The sequence below is a fragment of the Sinocyclocheilus rhinocerous genome, unplaced genomic scaffold, assembly GCF_001515625.1.
Source record: "Sinocyclocheilus rhinocerous isolate Xijiao unplaced genomic scaffold, SAMN03320098_v1.1 scaffold95, whole genome shotgun sequence".
NCBI classification, from domain to species: domain Eukaryota; kingdom Metazoa; phylum Chordata; class Actinopteri; order Cypriniformes; family Cyprinidae; genus Sinocyclocheilus; species Sinocyclocheilus rhinocerous.
The window spans coordinates 125,246-148,706 of record NW_015662004.1 but is presented as its reverse complement, the minus strand read 5'-3'; the positions used below and the strand labels follow the sequence as shown (position 1 = coordinate 148,706).

At 38.2% G+C, this 23,461-nt stretch overlaps 1 protein-coding gene across 2 annotated transcripts; it reads right to left on the bottom strand.

The window, feature by feature from the left end:
• Nucleotides 1–15,050: 15,050 nt before the first annotated feature.
• ndfip1l (Nedd4 family interacting protein 1, like) lies at nucleotides 15,051–22,002 on the bottom strand. Of its 2 annotated transcripts, XM_016537088.1 has the most exons (9): nucleotides 21,928–22,002; nucleotides 20,176–20,263; nucleotides 19,812–19,942; nucleotides 19,615–19,665; nucleotides 17,713–17,800; nucleotides 17,341–17,465; nucleotides 16,989–17,055; nucleotides 16,652–16,757; nucleotides 15,051–16,226 (listed from the first exon to the last, which is right to left on the bottom strand). In XM_016537088.1, exons 1-8 carry the CDS (start codon nucleotides 21,955–21,957, stop codon nucleotides 16,654–16,656), a joined length of 684 nt encoding a protein of 227 aa, XP_016392574.1. In that variant the 5' UTR covers nucleotides 21,958–22,002; the 3' UTR covers nucleotides 15,051–16,226; nucleotides 16,652–16,653. The 2 variants fall into 2 exon arrangements, with proteins under 2 accessions (XP_016392574.1, XP_016392575.1); XM_016537089.1 differs by lacking the exon at nucleotides 19,615–19,665.
• Nucleotides 22,003–23,461: the final 1,459 nt, after the last annotated feature.

Here is a 23,461-nt window from a genome sequence, read left to right as displayed (position 1 = left end):
CGCGGGATATGAGCTGGAGCCAGCTTGGCTTGTTTATGGCTTCTGAGAGGCAGGAAGTGCTGCCAGGGATTCCTGTTGGACCTGTCTTGAAGTTAATTTTACAGCCACTTTTTATTTACTGATAGTTACACTTGGGCCCTTGTCATTCATAAGGAAACATGCAGTGAGTTTGAGCCTCCCCCGACCACTCTGTTCACTCTATCCTTCCTGAACTCCTTCAAATCCTCCTCCTCTGGAAAAAAAAGAGGGGCTCACGATGCCAATGCGGCAATATCATTGCTTTCAATCAACGTGCCGAGCCCAAACAGTTATTCCTGATCATCGGAGCGGATTGTTTATTCCTGTCGTAATATGTTTAATTCTGTGGAGGATGTTTTGATTTGCCACCAGGTCTGTTTTTCATTGGAAGTTCATTGGAGATCAGCTAACCACAACCCATCGCCCTGTAGATGGGCGGAAGAGACTCTGAGGCTGAACAGTGTCCTTTATTAATGGCCGCTGAAAGACACAATGAAGACTTTACTCCAGATGTTTCATGTCCAAAGTTTTTAACGAAGGATCCAGAAGCTCAGTGATGATTTAGATAATTGGTCTAATGGCAACATTTAAACTTTGTCAAATAAATTATTGTTTTTTTTAGCAATGGGAAGTCCAAACCATTACTGAATTGCTTCTTTTGAACAAACTTATTTTTCACTTAACCTGTTATTGGTGTCTTAATTATTTAATGTTAGTTTGAATGAATATCCTAAAAAAAGTAGAAACTTTAGAGGCCATTTTTACAAACAATGGATTGGTTCATTAGCTTAGCAACATGCTAACATATAATGGTAACACTTTATTTTAAGGATCAATTCTCACCATTAACTAGTTACTTACTAGCTTGCATATTACTATATTGGCTGTTTATTACTTATAAATCACATATTAATGTCCTATAGGGTAACACTTTTTAATAACTTTCATTTATAAATCATTATGCTTAACAGATCATTAGTTAATATATATTCACATAGCTAAAAATATGAGATAATGTTCTTGTTAATGTTTACTAATGAACTTCCTAAACATTACATAATGGTTAACATGTGATTATTTAATGTAAATTGAAATGCTGACAAATGTCAGTAAACTTTCAGTTCATGTGATCTTCATTTGTTGGTCTTTGTTTGTTGTGTAGACCTCTATTTACACATCTTAACAAATAATCTATTAATTATTTGTTCATTTTTTTGTATTACCCAATCTAAAGTGGAAACTATTCATCATTTGCAAATGTTTATAAATGTTTACTAATCATTAATACCTTTATGAACAGTCATCTCGATGCCAAAAAGTGTCCCAAAAGGCCCGAATTGTATCTTTATTGGCATTGGACTTTTAGCTAATGTAAAAAGGTTTGTGTAAAGGGTGGTTAGCTAAATGCTTGCTAAAGACATAATAGATTGTAATTTTATTGCAAAAAATGTTTTTATTGCCTCTACACTCACATTAGTATACTACTCTTCAGTATATCATTAAACAGGGTATTCCTTAAATCATAAATAAACAGGGGAAAACAAATCATTTTTAAAAGAAAATACTTGTTCATTTATTAAAACAATGTAATATAAACAGATTGAACCGTGTTCCCTTATAATAATCAAATTGACCCCTGCACACTGTTGACCCTTTAAAGGAACACTCTACTATTTTTGAAAATAGGCTCATTTTCCAACTCCCCTAGAGTTAAACAGTTGAGTTTTACCGTTTTCGAATGCATTCAGCCGATCTCCGGGTCTGGCGGTAGCACTTTTAGCTGTAGCTTAGCATAGATCATTGAATCTGATTAGACTGTTAGCATCTCGCTCAAAAAGGACCAAAGAGTTTCTATATTTTTCCTATTTAAAACTTGACTCTTCTGTAGTTACATCGTGTACTAAGAAAATGAAAAGTTGCGATTTTGGGTCCAGCAGGCGCCAGCAGCAATACAGTAAATAAATCAATAAATCCACTGCTCTCTTGTCTCCTCTGAGGCTGGGACTCTAAACAGTGTTCTGTGCTCGTCTGTGCAGTCAAAGACAGAACAGTTAGTGTGTTTTGCTCAAACTTTCACCATGGCATTACAAACAAAGTGACTGGGTTAATCTTTTTCACGTTTCCTTGGTTGGTAGATGCACCGGGGACCTGATTATAGCACTTAAAACCTGGAAAAGTTAGATTTTCATGATATGTCACCTTTAATAGTTAATTAACAAAATAATACTAAATTTATAATTGTTGTGCATTTGTTTTTTATGCAGTTTTAGAAGCGTTTAGTATCATGCAAGAAGTTCAAAAGTATGATGCAAGTGGAACAGTGGGTTTCATGTGGTGCTCACATCTGTCCCAGGATTCACTAGTCCAGGAACATGTTTATGTGACCGAATGGCCCTCATGTGACAGATAAGGGCAGGCAGGGTAAACAGGAGCCAAGATAGCATGCTGATAGAGTGTTCCTGTACTTCCGGTGCTGCATATTTGCCATCTGATCAAGTGGGCAACGAGTTGTGTGAGTGAGTGGGAGTGTGGGGAAAGAAGACTAGCAGACTTGTGTCATCTGTGCAAGGCTTCTCACCTGATAAACCACAGCACAAACACTTTCAGATTCCAGGGCTGTGAAACATATAGAGCCGAACTGTTAAATACCAATTCAGATCCTGAATGATTTCTGCCATTCCAGTTTAAATTATGTTTTAAAATATTTGGTGGCCAATTCAATTCAAAATTCCGACTTATAATTTGAAAAACTAGCCAAAATACCCAAATCCTGAAAAAGAGTTAAACTGCGACATTCCCTTCCCTCTACTCCTAAATGTGTGTTCTGGACAGCAATGTTTCCACATCCAGCTGGGTCATCAATCACACCGAGAGCAACAGTGCAAATCTGCTATTTCACCATCAAAAGCTGTAATTATGTGCCTCAGGTTAAACTGTGGACTACAATCCTGACACTACACCTGAACAAGCAGCAATAAACACCACAGTAACCGGATGTGGTCCTTTAGGGCATGGGTGAGGGGAAAGAGACAAAGATGGTGAGAAAGAGCAAGAGAGAGGGACGGTCACAAATAGTTGTCACATTCAAAAGCCAAACTATTGTAGTAAAAGGGACAGAGTGCGATCATAATGCTCAAATCTGAGTTCAATACATCAACTCAAACTTGAAGCATGAAAAAAAATTAATTAATAAATTTTTAAAAAAAAAGAAAAAGAATGTTTATATAATTGTATTAAATGTTCATATTATTTATGCGTTATGGAAGCATCTAATTTTCCTGCATGCCTGTAATGCACAGAAGACCTATTATATATGCTAAAATGTGTATTGGGATACTGTATATCACACTGCAATCTGACATACCATTACAACATTTAATTTTTTTAATCACTTTTTTTTGACTCATTACATGATCAAACTGGCCAAAGTTAAAAAGCTTTTATTGAAAATTTGATTTAAAATTCAAGATGACGAGACGGGATGATAACTGGATGCCACTGCTAAATAAAAAGCATAATGTAAGGCCATGTGAAACAATGTACTTTACTACTATTTGAAAATTTGATCATTGCATAATGTGTACCGGTGCACAAAGTAACATACTACAAAAATCATACTACAACATAATGACAGTATTATACCCCAATAAATAATTTCATGACAAAACATTTCTCATGTCCTTCACGTCTGTGTATTGACGCCTAAGGTTTCTCATTGAATGCAATGGAGTACCCTGCACATTGAAAAATTATGCTAAAGGGTACCCGGTGTGTTAAAAAGTGACGCCAAGGGGTAGTGACCAAGTGTCCATATGTGATGAGAACTTGGGAGTGAGAATGTGTTGTAATTTTCAGCTAGTCTGTTACTTCCAAAAAACTGCTAAATAAGCTGTTTTTTTTTTTTTGGCATCGCTTTCAGGTAAAGGTAGGGGGCAGGGTTTAGTTTGGCCATTAAAGCCACCAGCACCTCCATCACCAAGGTTCTCCTCTTCTCTTCATTCCAGCCTCGGTGGAGTGTGACAGTCAAGGCGTGAAGATGGAGTTCAAAACAACAACATACCTTCAGAGTCAAGAAACAAGAGAGGATGCCTTTGTGTCCAAATTGAGCTGCCCCTGGGAGTTCTCAAAGACTTGTTTACTTTTGGAGAGCAAGTGCAAAGATTTAGAAGATTTTACATATATCTTTGAGGATAACGTGAAATAAAATTATGTAAAAAAAAACTGACCGTCGTGTTTTACTGTAAAAATGCTTCCTCTGTTAACATCTTTCTTTGAAGTTTTATTTGAGTAAAAAAAATATATTTTTTAATTAATAAATTATCCAACTACATTATGCTACTCCAACAACAGTATCAGGAATACCTGCTCCTTAAGGTAACAACTGCACATTTTTATATTTTTTAAAGTGTTGAAAAATGATTTAGGAGGTCAACAGTTGTTTGTTCCGTTATAATAAATATAAACTAGTTCTATTTTACTGTGCATATTTATTGTATAGCCACATGTAAAAGCTTTTTTTTTTTCCTTTTTCTGTACTAACAGCAGCATGTTCACGATAGAGCCTTGAGGTCCTGCTGGAAGCACAGCTGAGCCGAATGGAAGGGTGGCGGATCAGTGTGGGAAATTGGGAATGTGCGGTATGCCAGATTAGAGGAAATCTGCTGGTCGTTCTGATGAGCACTGTTAGAGCTCTGCTTGGAAAGAAACAAGGAACACTGCATTGAGAAACTTTCAACATACTCGAAAGTTTGTTTTGAGGCGGGTAATGCAAAAATAAAAAAAAATAAAAAATTGTGCCCCTGATGGGTAGGTTACCACCATCTAAAGTAAGATCATACAACTTTGTGTTGTATGAATGTCTGTGCTGTTGTCCTTGGTACTCAACGCACTTCTTCAAAAGCCCTTCTTTTATGCAGTATTGCTGTTAAAATCCACCTCAGACTGTTAATCATCACTATTCTGCCGTGCTGTATACAGACCCGACTCTAGCATGGCACATTGCACATGTAAGGCCACTCCACACAAACAACACAAAGTCACCAGGAAGTGCCAACAATACAGACAATCTGAAGGGGTTAAATGCCTCATTCATTCTTGCTCAAGGGAAAAAAGAGAGAGAAGAAAAGGAGGGGTGGATGGGAGGGAAAAAAAGAAAAGACAAAGAAGCAGGCACAGCCCAGCCACCTGCCACATTCCCCGACAAGAATCGAGCCAGCGGAAGGAGCCATTTCTGCAGGAAGCCACGGCGGCTCAGGAGAGCCTCTTAAACCCATTACGGTGGCGAGAGCCAGCACGCTTGACTAGAGGATTTCAAAGCAGGAAGGAGCCACAGCCATGCCCACTCAGTCCAAAGAAAGAGAGGGAGAGACTGTTAGAGAGGGCTGAACTGATTAAAGAACGAGTATAACCACCAGCAGTAGACTTCCTTACACCTGACTCCACCAAGAACGAGTTCCACCAAACAAGCTCAGGTAGAACTAATGACACAATTCAGCCAATCTTTGAAGGTAATGGCCCTATTTGTCTTCAACATGAAGTACACCAGAGATTTTCAAATAACAAGTACTGTTGTGGCACTCAAAGTGAACCAAACTAAGATTGCCTGTGACAATTCAGTCAAGTTGCCAAAAACACTCAGGTGATGGTCATCTCTCGGCAGTTCATCAACCGCATTTTCATAAGGATTGGACAAACTGCTGAAGCATCTGCACTGATTGCGAATCAAGGAACAGGCAAGAATTCAACCATTGAACCCCAATGCTCACCCGCCAACAAAGGTGTCCTCTCGGGGGTGGTATGGATATTGGCATGCGCCAGTCTTAATGGACTCTAAGCAGGAGTCATTCTGAATAGGTGGAAGGGAGAAAGAAAGGGAAAGAGAGACTGAGGGTAAGTGGCTAAAATGGAAGGAAAAAAAGCACAAGCTGGATGTAAGAATGAGCAGTGAATCTGTAAATGGAATTGGAAGGAGTCCAACTCATGCATTTTTTAGTCTATTACTACAGCTGTTACACTCTGTTAACACTGTCAAGTTCAGGAGACAACATGTACATCCAACGTGCTGGGGTAATCGTATTTGTACATCTCTACTAAAATCATAACGTCAGGACAATTCCATGAATAATGAGGATCAGTGTCATGTTGCAATTTGTGCAACTGAAGACAGTGCGCGTCCGACTATTGCCCACGCACTCCAAAGTGTCGAAACGCCAATCTCCACGCTAGAATCTCAGGAGTCCACTAGCTGTGCTTGCCAAAAATAGGACAACATAGCTACACACAAAGTCCTCCACCCCCTTTCATGTTTTCTGAGCAGTTACCTATGATTGGCATTTATTTTCATTCATTACAGTCTATTTTAAATTGAGCTTAAAAGCTTAAGAGCATTACCTCTCCCATTTACAAACTCTTTCCCCAAATTAAGCATAGGAAGGAAGACCTGAAGGGTATAAACGGTCACACCCCTTGACTCTAAGACCTTTAAGAAGGTCAAAGGAACAAAAGACCATCCACGTCACATAGACTCCCGATCCCAAAACTCAGACTTCTAGAGCTGATGACGTTTTAGCAAGCTGGCTAACTACAATTACCACCACCTCTCTTTCTCACTTCCCCCTTCCTCTCCTCCTCCACTCCCCTGTTCCCTACTCCGCCTCTAGCACCTGCGTCCCTCCGGAGGGGGAGGTTTTGGAGAGGAAGCCCTGCAGGCGTCTTACAGATGGTTCCCAAATTACACCTTCATTACCCCCCCACCTCCCAACCCACCTTCAATGCTCTCTCCTCATCCCTCCCCCCTTACGTTCCTCAGTACACCCCCATACCACCTCCTCCACCCCACCACACCTCACAGTGAGGAAAAGAACCATGTCTGCACAGCAACCCTTTAAGTGAAGAAGGGAATGTCTTTGAGCCACCAGGTCAAGTGTTGAGTATTAGTATTGCCTTTCAATCACTTTTGCCATTATGATTGTATCTATAATTATCCAGACACAAGCTGAGGAAACGTATTTGCCACCCTATTGGCCAAATTCTAAAGTGCTATTTTGGTTGCATGTGTTGCTGCCTATGTAGGTCATAAAATAGTTTGATGAATTTAAGTTTCTTCCCTGTGTTAATGTATTTTATATAGCAGTGGTTCCCAACCAAGTGGTTCCTGGAGTACCATCTGGGCAGTTGTGGCTTAATGGTTAGAGATTCGGACTTGTAACTCGAAGGTCGCGGGTTTGATTTTCAATAGCTGCAGATATTGTAGGTGGGGAATGAATGAACAGCACTCTCTTCCACCCTAAATACCCTTGAACAAAGCACCTAACCTTCAATTGCTCCCCGGGCGCCACAGCAAACATGGCTGCCCACTGCTCCGGGTCTGTGTGTGCACTTGGATGGGTTAAACGTAGAGCACAAATTCCAAGTATGGGTCACCATACTTGGCTACATGTCACGTCACCTTACCCTCAACACTGCACATTTTGCATGTCGTCTTTGTCATACTCTATAGGAACATGGTTGGGGGGGAAAAAAGTTAAGCAGTTAAGAATATAAGATTACATTCCATTTCATGGTATTTATGTAACCTGTCAGTGCTTTTATGTCATGTGATGCAATTCTCAAACAGGACTAGGGCCAGGCTGTAATACCTTTTTCACTCCGCTATCACCTTAGTTAAATGTGCTGCTGTCATAATAACAAACATGAACGATTACTTCCTACAATGCATTTTGACAGTTTAAACTAACAGAGTTACCACATCCATTTTCAGACTTAACCCATTAGGCAGTTACCAGGATCCTTGTGTAATGGTTCATATAACAGGGTTATGTCCCCTACTGACCATACCGTGCCCTTTGCCATGAGCTGTCTTGCCAGATTAAGTTAACTACCAAATCCTACATACAACTCTTTTTAAAAAGACTTACAAACTTTGCCACTGTTATATGGTTAAGCAAAACTCCAACAGATTCTCAGGGTCGGTCGCTTTGGCCGCTGAGAGGATGATACAGTCTCTGGTCAGGATGTCATTACAAAGGAATGCATTCTGCAAGACCAAAAACAAGATCTATAGGTTCCATATGCGATTGCAGCTGGAGGCCAGTTTGCCGCAGAAGAGAGAGAATACTAATGCTAAGTAAACAGCCCGCTGTTTTTCCTGCTTGCTGATTAGTTATTCCTGTGCTGGAGTTGATATACTGATATTTAGATGTGTTCTGATATAAAGTTGCTCAATTCATCTCGCATGTTTACGGATCAAGTAGAGGGCAGAGAAATAATTTTAACTTTGTGCAAACAGACGTCGCCATTAGTGCCAATTCAAGTAAAACTTATGTTTTATTAATTAATTTGCTATGAACACAAGCCTTGATTACTATCTCATAAAACAGAAAAATGGTTCATTTCATATTATTCATTTTTAATGCTGACATACTTTTGTCCCAGTTTAATGTGCATAGACAACTATAAGTAAGCACAGAGACTCTGTGATGCTTTCAAAACACAATGTTTTGTTTTATTTGAGCGGTCCACCATTTCAACTACTTGCTCAACTTATGATGTGTATTTGGGGTGGGACTACCTGTTTGAGAACAAATAAGTGAAACCCATTTGAAATCAAATTCCAATTGGTACTACCAGCAAGTGTATCAAAGCTGACCTCCAAGAAAACATGATCTAATATTATAATATATTGCATTCTGTTCTATAAGGAAATTGACTCGATTTTATTCTCTATGTCTGGGTGTAATATATTCTAGATGATGCATTGAAGACTCCTGCCTGACCAGTGTGGAGGCAGGTAGACCCGACCAGAGATGGGTTAGTCAGGCAAGAATAAGTGATTCCATGGAGATCCCACTCCTGGCAGAGAGGAACAGCAACGGGGGAGTGTATGTCTCACTGTCCATCCCGAGAAGAGATTCTACACAACAGCAAACAGTGATGCAGACATGATGAGTTGAGGGATATTAGTGTGACCTTAAAATTCCACTCAAGAGTACCTACCATTGCATATTGAGCGTCAAAACTGTACTAAAAGCAATGATAAACTGCTTCTTAAAAAACACGCTATGACCACCAAACAAGTTTTGAATTTATAATAAGCATTTTAAGTTGTATGATGTAATAATTCACTAATAATTATGACAAACATTTGTGCAGGACAAATCCACATCAGGTCAGATTTGATTGTAGTCACCGGAGGTTCCTTGCAATTGCTTTGTTTGCTAGGCCGCTGTGCTCTTTTGGAGCATCTAATAGCTTTGGAAAGGCAGAGAGGGGCCTCTTCTCCCACCACGAACTCACCCTAATGACAAAAACACATTTTATTTGGGAGTGCTTTGGGAGGACAGTCAGAAAACACACACCAGAGTGTTTCTGGACTGCACACGAGGCAGCAGTAACATTCTAGGTGTACTCATTAGAGATTCCAGCTCAGCATCTATTCTTCCTTCTTTTTCTTTCCAACCATCTTTCTGTTTCTTTGTCTCAGTGGAATGGTATTCTGAAGCATTTGGTTAGATTATTCTGAAGCCATAAGTTGTGCAGGCGACTAATTATAGGCCACACTGTAGACCTGAGGGCCGGATGTGACAGCATGCAGTGTGTGTGTGTGTGTGTGTGTGAGAGAGAGAGAGAGAGAGAGAGAGAGAGAGAAATCATGCATGCAAGTATGTTTAACTGGGTTTGCAGCAGGGGATCCAACCTTAGCCCCTCCCACAGAGTACTGCAGCAGTGACTCATTCAGGATCAAGGCAGAGAGACGGCCAGGGTCTGCACACGCAAACGCATTCCTCCAGCCCAACGCAGTAACACACACACACACACACACACACACACAGCTTCAGCTCTCCAGTATGTACTCAAATACACACAGTATGAAGCCATTCACAAAAATACTGACAAAAGTTCAATACATTTGTTAACAATGTTCAATACTTATGTTAACAACTGTATAACTAGATCTTTCTTGGCAAATAAACGAGCCAAGCAGAGCATAACAAAATAGAAGTAGAACACAACAGAAATAGAATAGGAGAAAATAATATAAGAATAGAATAAAACTGTGTAGAACATTATAGAATAGAGTAGAACAGAATATGAGCAGAATAATAGAATACAAGTAGAATAGAATAGGAGAGGAACATAGCAGAAGAGTGTTTCAGCAGAACAGAATACAACAGAAGCAGAAAAGAATACAATAGAAATAGAATACAAGAACAAAATACAACTGATTTGGAGCAGAGTTGAATGGAATAAGAACGGTATACAGAACAGAGCTGACTAGAATAGAAGAGTATGAACAGAACATAACAGAATACAATTATTTTTTGACACAATTCTTTTTTAACCGAACACAACTCTTTGTGCAGAATAGAACAGAAACAGAATACAACAGGAGCAGAACAGAACACAATGGAAACAGATGGAAAAACAAATGAATAGGAACACAGTAGAATGGAAATAAGTACAGCACAGAACAGAATAGAATAGAAAAGAACAGAATATGTACAGAGTACAGAGTATGAGCAGAACAGAATGGAATACAAATAGAATACAAAAGGAGTAGAACAGATCACAATAGAAATAGAACAGAAGAAAATAATAGGATGGAAATACAACTGAATAGCATCAATGTAGAATGGAATAAGAACAGAACAGCATTGAATAGAATAGAATAGAATATAAGAGTAACCGAACAGAGTATAAGCAGAACAGAATACAAATATAATACAAAAGGAGCAGAATAGATCATAATATAAACAGAACAGAAGAAAACAATAGAAAAATAATAGAACTGAATAGAAACGGAGTCGAATGGAATAAGAACAGTACATAATAGAGCTGAGAGGAATAGAATAGGAGCAGAATAGAATAGAACTGAATAGAATGAATAACGTAAAGTAGAATAGAACCGAATAGAGTAAAATAGAAGAGAACAACAGAATAGGAGCAGAGCAGAACAGAACTTCAGCAGGAAACTTGAGGTTGAAATATATTTAGCAGTTTAAATTGCTAAGGTTTGTTTCTTATTACACTGTACACACGGTTCAGTTATGCTTCCATATACATTCCACTTAATAGCTGTGTTAATGCAAGTGTCTTTAATTAATGCAATAATTATGAAACTATAGCTATTACATTCTCATTGTCTGTAATGAACGAGCATGTAATAGTTAATCATGTATATCCATCAGCAAACATGCAGAATAAAAACGCTCGCTGTCACCTTTATGCACAAACTGCCTACATGTGTGACAAAGAGTGAGATCAGCACGCAAACTCATTTGAGCTCTATTCAGAGCTGCTGCCAAGGAAGCCAGCAGTGTTTTTTTTCCCTCAATGAACGAGTGACGTGCTTCTGCCTCACTCCACCCAAACCCCCTCCCCACAGGGAACAGAGCGGCCCATTCATACAAGCGCTCAGCCAATCGGCTGCCAGGGGGAAGCGGGGGTGGTCTGTGACGAATAGGTCACCTGTATTACATCACTCAGCTTCAGGAGCAGCGAGCGAGAAAGAGGAGAAAATCAGAATGAAGAGCGAGTCCTCCCCACTAGCTCTTTTTCTCAGTTTCTCTAGCATGAGTCAGAGGCAGTCTGATTCCCTTGATGCACTGCGGAAGCGTAGCATGACGTCTCCTCGCTCTTTCTCTGTGTCTGTGTGTGTGTTTGGAGGGCTGATGGTTGAATGAGTCCTCTGCAGCCAATCGCAGCATCCCAGCATTCACTGTCTCTCCTCATTCATAAAAATATGAAATGTGGATGTAGATAGCTGGGTAATATGGCTTGCCAACATTTCAGCATCTCAAAGACTCTAGGACTCTTGATTCGCTGCATGATTTACTGCTTCATAGAAGTGATTTCCATTTAGGGGTATACTTTTTCCAGTGTTTTGTAAAATGGATAGCTCACCTTTCTTCCTTCAAACTTTTTTTTTTTCTTCTGTGGAAACTAAGGAAAATATGTTAAAAAAATGTCCATACAATAAAAGTCAGTGGGGTTGCTTTGGACCCCGACTTTCATTGTATGGACAAAACAGTTGAAATATTCCTCAAAATATCATCTTGTGTTCCACAGGAGTAGATAAATAAATACATTCATTAAAGTTTGAAACAACTTTTTTTGATAAAAATTTATATAAATGATGGTGCCCATTTCAGACTCGCTTATATGGTATTTAAATTCCACAGCATGTATATAACTTACAGTATGTTAAACATTTCATTTGCTTTCATTTTTAAATTCACTTATAGACAATTGCCCCGTAATTTTTTTAATTAAAAAGTGAACCAATGATATACTACTATAGTTCTGTCAGGACCACTATCGTCAAAATGCTAATGCTTAATTTTTTGTTGATATTTTGAATTAGATGTTATCATATTACAATGTTGGATGACAAAATAACCATATGAACTTCACACACTAGACAGTAGAGTACATCATTTGGGACAACTATGATCATTTTAATAAGAAGAATGATGTTATATGATATCCCGTAGAACATGGCTCAAATGTTGCATATTTCTGGTTCAGTGTCGATGAAGAGGTTCTTGAGCTTTACTGATGGGGCCTCATTAAACCAAAAAGGTTAGGAAACACTGACCTATAGACAGTTTATATGATGGTTACAGATTGCTGGAGCAGAATCCAGGTGATATAAGATGAGCAAAAATACAGAATTTGTGAATGAACGCCGTTCATAAACAGAGTGATGAGAGAGAGGTGTGGAACGCAAGTGTGAGCAGAATACATTGGACTCAGCAGCAGCCGCCGATGAGTCACCAATCGCTCGGCCGTCACTCCCGGTAACTGCTCCACCCTCGCCACGGTAACCAGTCAGCGAGAGTCCTTGCACTGTTCGATTGACTTTATCAGAGTCACAGACACACACACACACACACCAACAAAACATCTATGCCAAATGTGTATGGGGGGAGGGGTATGACTCATAAGTGACTAAAGCCCACCGCCCCCAACTTTTCTAAGTGCTGAGGCGGTACCATGGTACAGCGATTCTATCAGATGGTAATAGCATGGTACTTTGATTCATACCATGGTACTGGATGATAACCATATTATATATAGTATTTACACACGTCCACAAAAAGTACTGCTGTGGTACGTAAAAAAAAAAAAGGGGTTACATAATGGTATCACCACGGTACATTTGATGGTAATACCATAGTATTTATACCATGGTACTGGATGATTATCCTGTATAATGATATTTACATGTAATATAAGGAATATGTGTAAAAAGTGTATTACAAAATTATATGTCCTAAAAACAGTACTGCCATGGAACATTCAATGGAGGATAAATAGATACATACATACATGCATGGTATGACCATGCTACATTTTCTAAAATTGATAGTATTACAATGGTTCATGTGATCAGATGGCATCAGATGGTAATAGCATGATTTATTTATTTTTTTTAAAGAATGTTTAAAAGAACAAAACAAAACAACACGGTGTTACCATGGTACATGTCCAACAAATATAACATGGTACTGGCATTGCACATGTGATACTACCAAGGTTTTGTTTTTTTTGGGAGATGTTGCCATGCTTCCTTATTAAGTACCATATTATTAGCATCTGATTAACATCATTGTATTGCTATGGTACACTCTTTTTATTATCACTATTTAAAATAAAATAAACATTAACTGGACTATAAATAAAATCTGAAAAAATGAATAAAACACATTATTTTATTTCAGCTACTGTACATTTATAATGTACTCGGACACTTCTCATTTTCATTTAGTTTAAGCTGAAGTACTAAAACAAACTATAAACTAAACATTACAATCTAAACAGATATAAAAAATAGCCTAAAATGACAAAAGCAAAATAAAACGACTGAAACTTTAATTAAAATGATTTTTTTTTTCAAAATATTAACATCAAATATATATAAAAAAAACACTGAAAATGTTATTTAGATTATTAAAATGTAAAAAAAAAAAAAAAAGTTTCACCCTTTTATGGCATCACTGCGAAAACCTCCTTTGAAACCTTTATTTTGTAGAACTTACATGTTCAGATTAACATGAACATATATATAAATAGAAACACTCATCTGTCACAGTCACACCCCACCTCCCTCCAAATCCAAATGGGACTCTGGTCCCCTTCTTGGAAAGCCATCCTGGATATATTTAGGACTCCAGAGCATGAGTGTAATTGTGTTTGCGGAGATGATTGTCAGTGGTAGGAGAGTGTTAGGTTATTAAATGCTGTGTGCTTCCCCCAGGAAGTCACACCAGGAGGAGGAATGAGAGCTGCTGGTTTCACACCTCAAATGGACGGCACAAACAGGCGATAACAGGAGACAGCCTGTGCCTGCTCCTCAAACCCACACTCGCATGCATTCATGAGCTATTAGATGGGCATCGAAAAAAAAAAAAATCTTTGTATTCAAAACCAGCGGTTTAATATTCTACATTCCACGTGATTCTTTACTTTCATTTCGCTGACATGATATATCGCCTGTCAATAGTCTCCGGCCGCAACCACAACAGAAATGTGCCCTTGTTGACATGAATATTTTTCGTCTACATCCGACCAAGGAAATCAGGTCAGACTAGTTTTATTGGCTCAGCGACTTCAGGAGAGGCTAACAGTTGAAAACAAACCTTCAGTAACAGATGATTCTTTCTCAAAGGCTTTTGCTGTTAGAAAATGGTCAATGACAAATTAAGAGTGTGCAAGAAAACTAATTCAAAAATCTCAGGCGATGAGTGCTTAGAAACATTCTTTGTTTTCATATTATCCTCATATTTTTGAAAGTATATTAAACCATAAAAAAAATAAAGTTTAAATGTCATGACTCTACAAAGTCAAGCAAAAATAATCATAAGGCATATAGTACTGATAATAATCTTAATTTAAAAAAAAATTATAATTACCAATTCACATTCATTTATTATATTGTACAAAGTTCATCAAAGTACTTTAAATGTTTACTCAAATTTCTTGTGTATACTTCACCCTTACAACAAAGATACGCCAAAAACATTTCCAGCACATGTTGAACACCAGAGACATTTAATAGCAGTATCTTATTTACAAGCAAATACATGTGCACAGCCATTGGAATTCAGAGGGCGACCACAAAGCTGCATGGAAAACACAACACAAAAGAGTAACTTCCTGTGTCACGGACGAGACCCAAGGTGACAAGAGCAGACAAGCCACAACAGAATCATGCATGATTAGACAGCGAGAGATCAAACGGGCCCCTATCACGGCCACTGCATAAGGTGAGGGAGAGGCATCCGGCTAAATGTATATTCAAAGATCGGAAAAATGTGCAGTGCTATCAGCCGACAGCCGTATAGTATAAAAGGAGAAATGTTTGAATGCAAATATTAAAGTTTTCTTCCCTGAAAAGTTGCAAGTACTCAAACATGGGGCCAAATGTTAAGTGAACAACCATACATTTACATTTACTGATGCTAGATGCCATTCACGCATCTCCTGGATCTTTTAAGAAATATTCCTTGATCCTAATTTTGGTATTAATAAGCCGTTTGAAAGAACTACATGGCCAATAAAACACGTCTGAACCACATCAATAATGACGACTTAAAAACAGTAACTTTAATTTCATGTTATGTAAGGAGGCAGAGAGAAACGGTAGAAGAGAATAGAAGAAACGCATTGACTGTTTTAGATTCAATTCATTTCACACTGCCATTCACAAAGAGAAAAGCTCTTCATGAATGGTGGCCAGCAGTGACTGGTTGCCTTCTTGTCAAACGTCACAGGGAAAAAAAAAGCACACACACTGCAATAAAAAAAAGCAAGACTTCCCCCTACTGGTTAACAGGGAGCATAGTGCATGCCTGTACTACAAACAAGAATTCATACATATGGTTTGTTTAATACATTACAGACTTGAAAAGAGCAAATAGCACTCAACATCAAACCACTAATGATTTCAGAACAGGTATAGAGCTGTTAGCATCCACTATACATCTAGAAATGTAAAAAGAGTATCTTGCTATCTGACACCCAAACTGCATTTTCAAAAGCAGAGAGCGGGAAAAAAACGCTCTTCCTCCAACGCTCTGGAATTCCGCGGTCTTCCTTTCGGATGAGTAGATAACAGATGGAAGGATTTTTTTTCTTAATTATATTTTCCCCACTGGGTCAACGGCTCAATGCAGGCCCATGAATGTGTTTTCATTTCCAGCAAGTGACTAGAGTAGATTAAAAAAAAGAAAAAAATCATTATTCATGTGCACTTTACTGGACTGGACAGTCATTATTATAAACTATTCCAGAGCTGTTCCAAAATGCATGCTTGCTTCCGAGCACAACTTTTGTATGGTCATTGCACTATTTGACCTGCAACACTGGACAATGCCTTTTAAAGTCAACACCATATGACATGTGCAACCCAACCCAATGTGCTCTTTTCAGGATACTGTATTTTAAAGTTCATTTTGTAAAATCCGAATAAGCTAACACATACACCTGTGGAACTGCAGTGTCCGTAATATAAGCTGCCCAAGACAGGGAGCTTCAGGGAGACAGGAAGGACAGCTGATTGTAAACCACGTGTAACCATGTGTAAATACAAAATAGCTTTGCCTTCATATAAAAGAGGCTCAGAAATATTTACCTTTAATAGATGAAGAGAACTCTGGTCCGTGGAAGAGTAGAAACGGAGTCCGCCATTTTTCGGATCTTAGCATAGTTAATAAAGCCTCTGAGGAAGAGCAGGATGCCTGTAGATCATAAAAACTCATATCAGTGCTTGCGCCTCTTGCTCCTTTAAGCCCTCTCTTCAAATGGCCTTTGAACTGGGCCGACAGTGTACATCTTTTTAATGCTCAAGGTGTCATTACACTAGAAAAACAAACCAATTTTTAGCATTTATTGATATAGAGCATAAGCCTATTTCACAAGCAAAACATTTCACACAATGAACTTCAGTTGAAAGCAGAAAAAACACTTACCAAGCACCAGAAACACCCACCATAACCAGTACTGTCCATCAAAGTAACCAGGGAAATAAGCAGAGAACTGAGAATGAAAAGAGAGGGGAAGAGTGAGAAAGAGATGCACGGATAAAACCACCGATCATGTCCAGGCTTGTAATGTCATGAAGAAAACACATTACAATACATTACAGCATGTTTGAATCATTTAGTCAGATTTTAGCTGTTGTGGTGATTACTAATAGGGGGTAATGTGCTTCTGGAATGTTCTCACTAACCCAGCCAAGCCAAAATGGTTAACCAATAGATATACTATCTAAATAAATCATAATGTGTAAAATTAGCTGCAGCTGTCTAGGTGGGAGCGTACCCGTACGATGAGAATCCATTTGATGAGGGACAGACCAAACCCAGATATGGCGCCATAACGCCCAGCTGCTGAGGTTGTAAGGCAGAATGACAGAAAGAAGCCAATCCAGTTGAAGAGGAATGCCACTGAGGAAAAATTATATTTTAACATCGGAATCAGAAATATCAGATTTTCTAAAGATTGTGGGGAATTGTTTATTCTCATTAAAAAAAAAAATAATTAACATGACCCTCATCACCAGCATTTTCTGTTACTTTTTTCCCTTTTCTTTTTTATTTGGTTGGTAACATTCACACTTCCTGCTTGATAGGAAGGAGATAAAAGAAGATAGAGATGGGAATGTGCAAAACCTGTTTCCCTGAAAACACTTACTGAAACATGTCAACATGAAAATGCCATCGTTGCCTATCTGCAGCTGGTCAGCATCCTCAAAGTCATCTCTGGCCACAAAGTCATCATCCTGCAGGAAAATATACAGAGACAGAGATGTCCATTAAATCTAAATGTGTAACAGAGACAAAAAGAGCAAAGCAAGGCTAAAACACAACAATCGTGAGATCGTTGAAAAGGCGTCATAACATGAGAAATCAAATTTTCATTGATCGTTGAAACCTTTCTTGATCATTATAGAAGGCATTTGTGTTCCATTAAAACATCTACTTTTATAGCTCAAACATCCTCCTCTAGAGCAAGACATCGACGGATAGTTAAACATGATTGTACCACAGGACCCTGCCCACTAGCTGACTGTTTACACTGGATGCGACCGTGGCATAAAAAGCAAATAGAACCCATTATAATCACTGACGCTGTCTATACTGGATACAGTATTACAGATGTCCATTCAATTTACTCCATGCACTAGAGCTACTCCAGTCAAGACAACAAATGGAAGCGCTGACTTCAGAAAGACTCCAGCATCAGGAACAAGTGGATGGTTTATTGTTAATGGCGTTTGGAGGATTACACATTTTGTTCGGAGCATTTGACTCCATATTGTTATTAAACGAAGCACAGTTTAATGGAGAGTTTGCAAAGAAACTTCTGTGGAAAGATGAAGCAGCCAACTGTTTTGGATCTGACAACAGCTGCAATGCAATCCAATTACACCGTAAACAATTTGACAAACATTGGTTTGTCTGTTAATGACGGTTTTACACGGATAATGTTTTCAGCATTACTCACATGCAATAGCAAGAAGCGTTGATACTATTTCCTGTGCAGTGCCGTTAGCCAATCATTACAGTGGCCGTTTACTGACAAACCCTAAAGTAGCCGCTCTTTAAAAACAGATCACTTCAAACAGAGGATCAGCGAATATTTAAAAAATGTGTGCAAAACCCTTTATTACTGTTATAAGTGGCCATTAAGGTACAATTAAAAATATCCATGTCATGACCCCTTTAAATGAGAAAAACAAGAGAATTAGCTAACAATAGGAGAGGGAGTGTGAGTGGATGCATTGGGGCTCATATAATTCACAGAAACCACAAACACTTAAGTAAAAATGAAACGACACTTTAAGAGCTGACTTGGTAGACATGTAGCTTCATGGTGCTTTCACACTTGGTTTGATTGCTTGGTCTGAACCATAGTTGGATTGCTTACCCTTCCCCGTGCCGCCTATGGATTCTGTTAAATTTTATGGACAAAACACATCTGGAAAACAGCGGAGGATGCAGGAATAGTGCATGACTTATGTTTTCCTAAACATAAGAATACTAAGTGCATACTTCGAAAAGTTAAATGTTACTACACTTAAGAGTTAATGCATACGACGCAATGCCTATTAAAGCACTGAAATTTTGTGAAATTTCTCCACAGCTAGCAGGATCATGATTCCAATTTCATCAAACATTTTTGAGCTTCCATTAAAAGTTGTTCTGACTGAAAGAACTGAATTTCATATATACAAGCTTTTGATGATTGTGCCAGATTACCAGACATTTCCACAGACATATATCAAATAGCAAAATATCTCCAGAAAAAATATTTCAGATACTCTATAGCACATAACTATCATCACATCTAAAACCTAAGACACCAGGGGCAACATTTCATGGCCTGAAAAGCACCAAGTCCGTGCTGTTATCCAAATGGCTGCTATTAGTGCAGATAATTTTCTGTGCAGCAAATTTACATTACAAAAAAAAAAAAAAAAAACTAGTCAAGACATGTAACAGGTTCAAGCCAGAGAAACAGGACCCTGGGGCCTTCCTAGATCGACATCACCTCCACCACCACACTTTACGGTCTCACACACTCTTATTGTACCTCCAGCGCACAGCGAGTTACGTCATCGAATGTGTCCAGACGCTCCCTGTGCTGTACGCAAGCAGTGTGTGGCAGAGAAACAGAGCAGTGAACAGGGGACACTACATCACATTAAAACAGTATTTCCTGTGGTGTGATGTTAAGGATTTTTTGTCCCGGAGCTGGATCGAATTAATGGGTGAGATTTCCATACTTACTTGGCCTGACACCAGTGGGATAGTAGCCTCTGCTTTGGTTCTCTCAGCTTCGTCGTACGATGGTAAAGATGTGGCTACATTATAAGATGGGGGCTTGGGAAATGCTGCATCGTCTTTGTAATCAAAATATGCTGAGTAGAAGGGAAAAACATAAATGGTGATTACTCACGTGTGTTATTGCATAATATAGTTTGAAAAATAAAATAAAATACATGCTGTGCACTATGATTTCCATGATGATTGGACATCCTTTTTGATCATTCAAATTCAATATTAAACCTTTAAAATAGAACCCAGAAAAAAAAGGAAAATGGAAAACAGAAAAATAAAATGGATTTCATTGGGCCCTATAAATGTTGCATACCTGCTCTGTCAGCTGCAATGCTACTGTAAGGGGGCGGAGGATCACTGGCCACCTGAGGTCCCTCCTCTGGCTCCTCTTCATTGGGCAGCTGGTGACACAAGAGAATTCACTGGCTGCATGAAAACCTGAACTTTGCCTCCCGAGTTTGACTGTGACATCATTGCAAATACAACTCTGTCACAAAGGCAAGTGGAAATATGAGATGATCTTTTTGTTAAGCCAAATATTAATGAGTTCAAATTAAATTTCAGCGGAGTCAGTTTAAATGCTCCCTACAAATGCAGACTATGACAACGTAACTCCATTACATATGTAACTCTAAGTTTAAACTCACATGACTTGCCATACACTCATTATGTGGCCACACACTAAACAGTCACATTTGTTCCAGAAGTGCTCACCTTCACCATTTCATAAATCAGGGGGGGGTGGGAAATCGGCTGCCAAACTGCCCTTCATAATTTATTCATGTTTTATTCACTAAATTATGAAGTAAACAGTCACATAATACAACAGGCTGAAATAGGATTATACCTTTTGTAGCAGTATTAACAATAATAACACTAAATCCTACTGTATCAAACTTGATGCACGCATTTCTAAGGCCTCAAAATTATCAGCAAGATCAACACTTTTCTGAAAAACCGGTTGCACAAAATCTACAACATGTCTTCTACTCTCTCAAAAGTCCTTTTAGTATAATTCTAAAAATGTGCACCTTCACGGTGTGGGACATGTGTTATTATTATTAAGTATTTTATTAAGTAAGCATAAGAAGAAATTGTATATTGTTAGAAATATTTCAAGATAAACATTTACTGGACTGAAGCAACTGAACTGAACATTTTAGATAAGTAGTCTGCTGTATTGTTACACAAATCTCATTGATTTGCGATTTACATTATAAGCCATCAGAATTTCTTCTTACCATCTAACATAAATAACAACATCTGCACCAATTTGCATATCTGTGCTCAACTTGGGCCTATAGGTATGTTTTACTCAAAGTATAAGCTCCATATTCTCACTATATCACACTTTAAGGGCCATAAAGCCACGGGTCAATAAACGGTTATATTTTAAAACATTTTATTTTTTTCTGACTATCATTTCAGGAATGATATCAGGCTTTACAGAGTTAAAGGGACCATACAATAGACAAAGTTACATTATTTTTCAGATTTTTATATCTTTAAAACGCATCTCATGGTAATACCATGTTTCCAGGCATACACCATGGTAATACCATGGTTTTTGATTCATGTTCCATGTCCCAGAATCATGGTTTTATCATTGTTTTCCCACGACAGAAGCAGTTTTTGAAGTATCTTGGACATGCAATTCTATAGTCTATAGTAGATCTAACCAGATATTTTGTCAACTTATAAATTAAACAAACCAGGCTGGTTCCTGCTACATAAATATCTGCCAATCTGCAATATCCCTGCATTAAGTTTACTTGCCCTGCACGGGGACTGTAAATGAGTTACGTAAATTATATCGTATGAATGAAAACTTTGACGTAAGCAAGAAACAATAGCATTAGCAACAACTTTTAAATAACGAACTGGCTAAACTACATGTTATGTCATGCCGCTATCATTTAAACGGACGAGTTATTCATTTCAAAACATTGCGGCCCGCATCCTGTCAGAGCCTCGGAGTTTCCCGACAACACTCCCAGCCGCGGAGGCGCCTGCCGCAGGTCTGCTTTAAAAATAACCGTGTCGAGTCACAGTGGAACTCACTCACCAGCTGATATCTCCCACTTGGCTCAGCCATCCTCAGAGAGCTTAAAAGGATAACGAGAATCCCAGTATACACACAATTCAGGCAGCAAACTGTCAAAATAAAATTATATATCTAGTTAATGGAAAAGCCACAGCCCTCATCAGATCAGATGTCTTTGAGCTTCCTGTGATGTCAGACTCAGTCATCTATCTATAGCGCTCTCACAGGACGACACGAGCACTATATTTACGTCAACCAGGTATATTTTTCCTACATTGCAAACATCTCCTATCATTTTAATGCTTTAACATTCATTTTGATTGATTTAAAGCATAATTTTGATTAACGTTGCTAAAACTATTTTATTACAGACTCCAACTATACACAATGTGCAACTGTTCTGGTGTGAATGGAACTCAAATGTAGGCTAATGGAACTAAAATATTGATGTGTAAGTAATACTTAAGAATAAGGTCCCATTAGTTAAAGTTAGTTAATGCATTAACAAATAACAATTTCCACTCCCATTGGTGCTTTTATGGGATTGTGGTATCATGCTGATTTGCCCTGTTTAGTAGGCTAAATCTGGCCCCTAGTCTGTATACATTTAAAAGAAGCATCAGGAATTTATAGATCAGGGTAGTTTGGATGTGACAGCTTCCTTCAGGCCTTTATGCCGGGTGCTTTAGAGCTGTAGAAGGAAATATGTAGAAACTCACAATCTACATTCTGCATACAGACATATGAGTGGTATTAATGCATGACATGACAGATATCTGATACAGTTGAAAGACTGTCCTTTCCAGCAAAATCCATTTGATCATGTTGACCACCTTGACAACATGTTTCAATCACGCCATCTTGAGGCAAGAGTCAGAATAGGAGAGAGATGAAAATCCTTTCTTTCAGAAGACCCAGAACCCTGGTTTTTGTTGTCTGTTGGCACAGATAATGAAGGAGAGACATTATTAGTACAATGAAAGGATGTGCAAAATCCTTGGAGTTCTTCAGTCATATTCTATTAGGCCTTTTTAACTTTCTCTGACATCTCCAAATTGACTCCAAACAGAAGTGCTGTCACTGTATTGTGATGGTTGACCATAAGTTTGATTTTAATGGCCAATATTGATATCTTAAAAAACAGGCTGAAGACATATCACATCATACAATTTCATTTAAGGACAGTTACTAACACATGCAGAATGGCTGATATTTATTTTACATAATATTTACCGAAATAATTAAACATTTATAATAAAAAGGTACGACAGACTATACAAACTACACGAACTTGCTATAAAATAAATCTGAAATCCTGTGAAATTGAACTAAATTTGAATAAAATTAAAGACATTTAAATAATAATAGGTGATGTGTGAAGCAGGGACTTCTGAGAACATCCATCAGTTTAATATTATTTCAAATGTAGTGTTAAACCATTTACAATTTTTCACCTTATATGGTAAGGTATCTTACAGTTGATAAATTAACATGATTTTACTGTAGCATTTATTTTTCTGTAAAAAAGAATAAAATAATTAAAAGGATTTAAAGA

Excerpts from the sequence above, each read along its gene's own strand:
- ndfip1l (XM_016537088.1), bottom strand. The coding sequence starts at position 21,957 with ATGGCTGAGCCAAGTGGGAGATATCAGCTG. Across the intron at positions 20,264-21,927 it reads CAAGTGGGAGATATCAGCTG|CTGCCCAATGAAGAGGAGCC; the intron begins GTGAGTGAGTTC and ends TTGTGTCACCAG. Across the intron at positions 19,666-19,811 it reads TCCCACTGGTGTCAGGCCAA|CACAGGGAGCGTCTGGACAC; the intron begins GTAAGTATGGAA and ends GCTTGCGTACAG.